General features: G+C 36.2%; 1 protein-coding gene across 1 annotated transcript; it reads right to left on the reverse strand.

Moving 5' to 3' along the window:
* Positions 1-768: 768 nt before the first annotated feature.
* LOC143569669 (uncharacterized) lies at positions 769-2,264 on the reverse strand (the record flags this gene model as incomplete). The annotated part of the gene is made up of 3 exons (XM_077055526.1): positions 2,108-2,264; positions 1,800-2,014; positions 769-793 (listed from the first exon to the last, which is right to left on the reverse strand). Coding segments are annotated over exons 1-3 (397 nt in total), but the record flags the coding sequence as incomplete, so codon positions are not given.
* Positions 2,265-3,106: the final 842 nt, after the last annotated feature.

The raw sequence follows: 3,106 nt of genomic DNA on the forward strand, positions 1-3,106 counted from the left end.
ACGTGTCTATTGGGTACAGGTACGGGTACCCAAATTTACTGAATTTTAGGTACGGGTATTTTCGGGTACAGGTACGAGTACACGTACGGGTATTATGGGTATTGGTACCCGTTTTTAGAATATGTAGGGGCTTTTGTTAGGTTTCCAACACTAATAACTTAACTTTCAAGCGGAATTTTTAAAACTTAATACATATCAGTGAATAAGTTCCTTCTCGATCTATATGTGTATATACATATACCGTGTGTTCATATTTTTATATTTCATGTATGTGTAATTGTGTATATCCATGTATTAACTTTCTCTCTTGATTTCTATAGAAATTGATTAAACAATAAACAAAGATTGTAACACGTGTTGTAATACGGTGGCGAGATTCTTGCTGGCTCCGTTTGGTTTGTTTGGTTAATGAATTTCTTTTTTGTTAGTCGTTCAAAAAAAAAAGGGAAAATGGAAGAATGATTAGTGAAGATTAAACGAATGCTAACTTTCTTTTTATAAGTTAATTTTGTTTTAAACATTTTGACAAAAAAAAATTAGGAAGACTTTCTATGTTTTGGAATTCATTACTTGATTATGGATGGATTTATATTATACTTTATTCATTTTTAGTTTTAGTATTATGTTTTGGTTATGCTATCACAATTTTGATTTGGTATTATAGATAATTTTTTGTCGGTGCTGTACTGCACCGATACCAAGTTTAGTGGAGAAATTTTTTAAAAAAGAACTAAGTTGTACCAAAACGAGTACTATGCCTGAAAGTACCTGTACTAGTACCCGTATCCCATACCTGCAACCATTAAATTGAATAAAAATACAATTGAATACAAATACAGGTACGGTACTAATCTCATCACCCATACATTTAGAATGTCACATGGTGAGTTCTTATAGTTTTGCATTCAGATAAAATGTAATGCGGTTATTATTTTTTATTTTTTATCTTTGGATTTCAGTTATTTGTTTAAATTACAACAAAATAACTTATAATCATTAGGCTAAGGGTAATGAGGCTTGGTTTGAGCCCCAAGTGATCCAATCAAAATCTGACACGTAGGCGATGACATGGTCATGGATCAAGCCCATCAACCAAGCCCCAAGAGGGTGTAGTGGTCCAGGTGATCAGGGGCTTGATCCAGTTTTTTATTTATTTAATTATTTTAAATATAAAACATTACATTAAATTAAAACATTACATTAATAATAATATTAAAACATTACATTGATACTAGTCTAATACAAGATTATCGGGTCTTCTATCCCACAAATGCTCGACCAACTCATGGCGAACGTTGCCGTGTAACTCCACGGCTCTTGATGATATTTATGTTGTCTAGTCGTTGTTCATTGGTGATCGTCGATTATTGTCTTGGAATATCACCTTGGTAGTTTTGACAAATAGCTTGACCCTCGTCTTCTAGTATCATGCTATGTAGGATTATACACATGATGACGACTTCCGTTATCTTCTCCCTTGTCCAAAATCTTATTGGATTCGCCAGCATTGCCCATCTTTCTTTAGGACTCCAAACGCCCTTTCAATATCTTTCCTTGCCGATTCTTGTTTCTTCATGAAGTACTTTCGTTTGTCAGAAACTGAAGACGCGTAATCTTGAACAAGTATGCCCTATTCGTTGTAAATACCATCAACGAGGTAGTACCCGTACTTTAAATGTTCTCCATTTGCAAAAAAAGAAAAATCCTGAGGAGGTTCAACCCCGTCGATAAGGTCATCGATTATTAGTGACTGATCGATAACATTGAGGTCATTATTAGACCCGACAACCCCAAAGAACGCAAGCCAAAACCAAAGATCCTGTGACGCCACCAGCCTCAAGTACAATAGTAGGGCCGGGGTGATCACCTTGATGGAATTGACCTCGCCAAGCAGTAGGACACTTAGCCCAACCAACATGCATACAATCAAGGCTATCGAGCATCCTGGGGAAACCATGCTTTTCATACATTGTTGGTATACGCAAGTATCTCCGCTTGTATAGCGATATGACCCCTAAATATAATTATTAAAATTATATAAGTTATGTAAATATTTAAAAAATATATAAACAAACATAAATAATAAAATTATATTAAAACTATATACCTCTACAAAAGTGGTTAAGTGCATCACGTCCGGTCTTTTTAGCCATTTGTAGATACTCGTCAAACATGTCCGATCCAACACCATACGCTAGTTGCCGAAGAGTGGCGGTAATTTTTTGAGTAGCCGTGAACCCGGGCTTACCTCTAGCGTCATCCATTTGTTAAAAATACTCAAAGTGCTCCGGCAAGTCATTTGCTAGACGCATGAATAATCGTCTAGCCATTCGAAAACGGGTTCTAAAACTATTCTCACCATATGTGGGATTGGGACAAAAATAGTGACGTATCAAAGTTTCGTTAGCGGTCTTTCGATCACGATCTATCAAAAAGCTTACCGTCGTTTGAACCCTTGACAAATGAGTTCATCTTCTTCGGTAGAATAGGAAGACGAAGAAGATGACGACGATGCCATTTATAAATATGGAGAGAAATAGAGTTTTGGTAGAGGGAAAGTGTGGATTTGTATTATAGGTAATATATATATATATATATATATATATATATATATATATTTATATATATTGACTGGCCAACGGATAGGTTGACCAGTCAACCCTTCTCCAACGTCTCCAACGGCTATATTTAGCCCCGCGGTCCCAGCCACGGAGGCCAACCGCGCCCTGGTTCACCTGAGAGGGTGTAGCGGTGTTCACGAGCAACATCAGCAGCCGCTCCCCTCGTTCATTCCCCATTACCCTCAGCCTTATCTAATGAAACCCCTCCTATATTTCCACCTTAGTTGTCAACAATAAAAAAACCAATGAACAGTTTTAATACTACTTATTTTTTTAATTTGAGAGCATCAAAACCATTTTCTATACTTTCTCTTTTTAGTGTAAAAACATGTTAATGTGATTTATTTCTAATGGCAAACACGTGCATGGGCTACAATAACATGTATTTTTGAGACCTTCGGTATAAAGTTTGTTCAAGTCATTTTGTTTGTTTACGCACACGGGTTACAATAGCAAATATCGAGTTTCTATTGCGTCCACGCCAC

Source organism: Bidens hawaiensis, unplaced genomic scaffold, assembly GCF_021521415.1.
Source record: "Bidens hawaiensis isolate Kalapana, Puna unplaced genomic scaffold, B.hawaiensis_p1.1 tig00024635_1, whole genome shotgun sequence".
NCBI classification, from domain to species: domain Eukaryota; kingdom Viridiplantae; phylum Streptophyta; class Magnoliopsida; order Asterales; family Asteraceae; genus Bidens; species Bidens hawaiensis.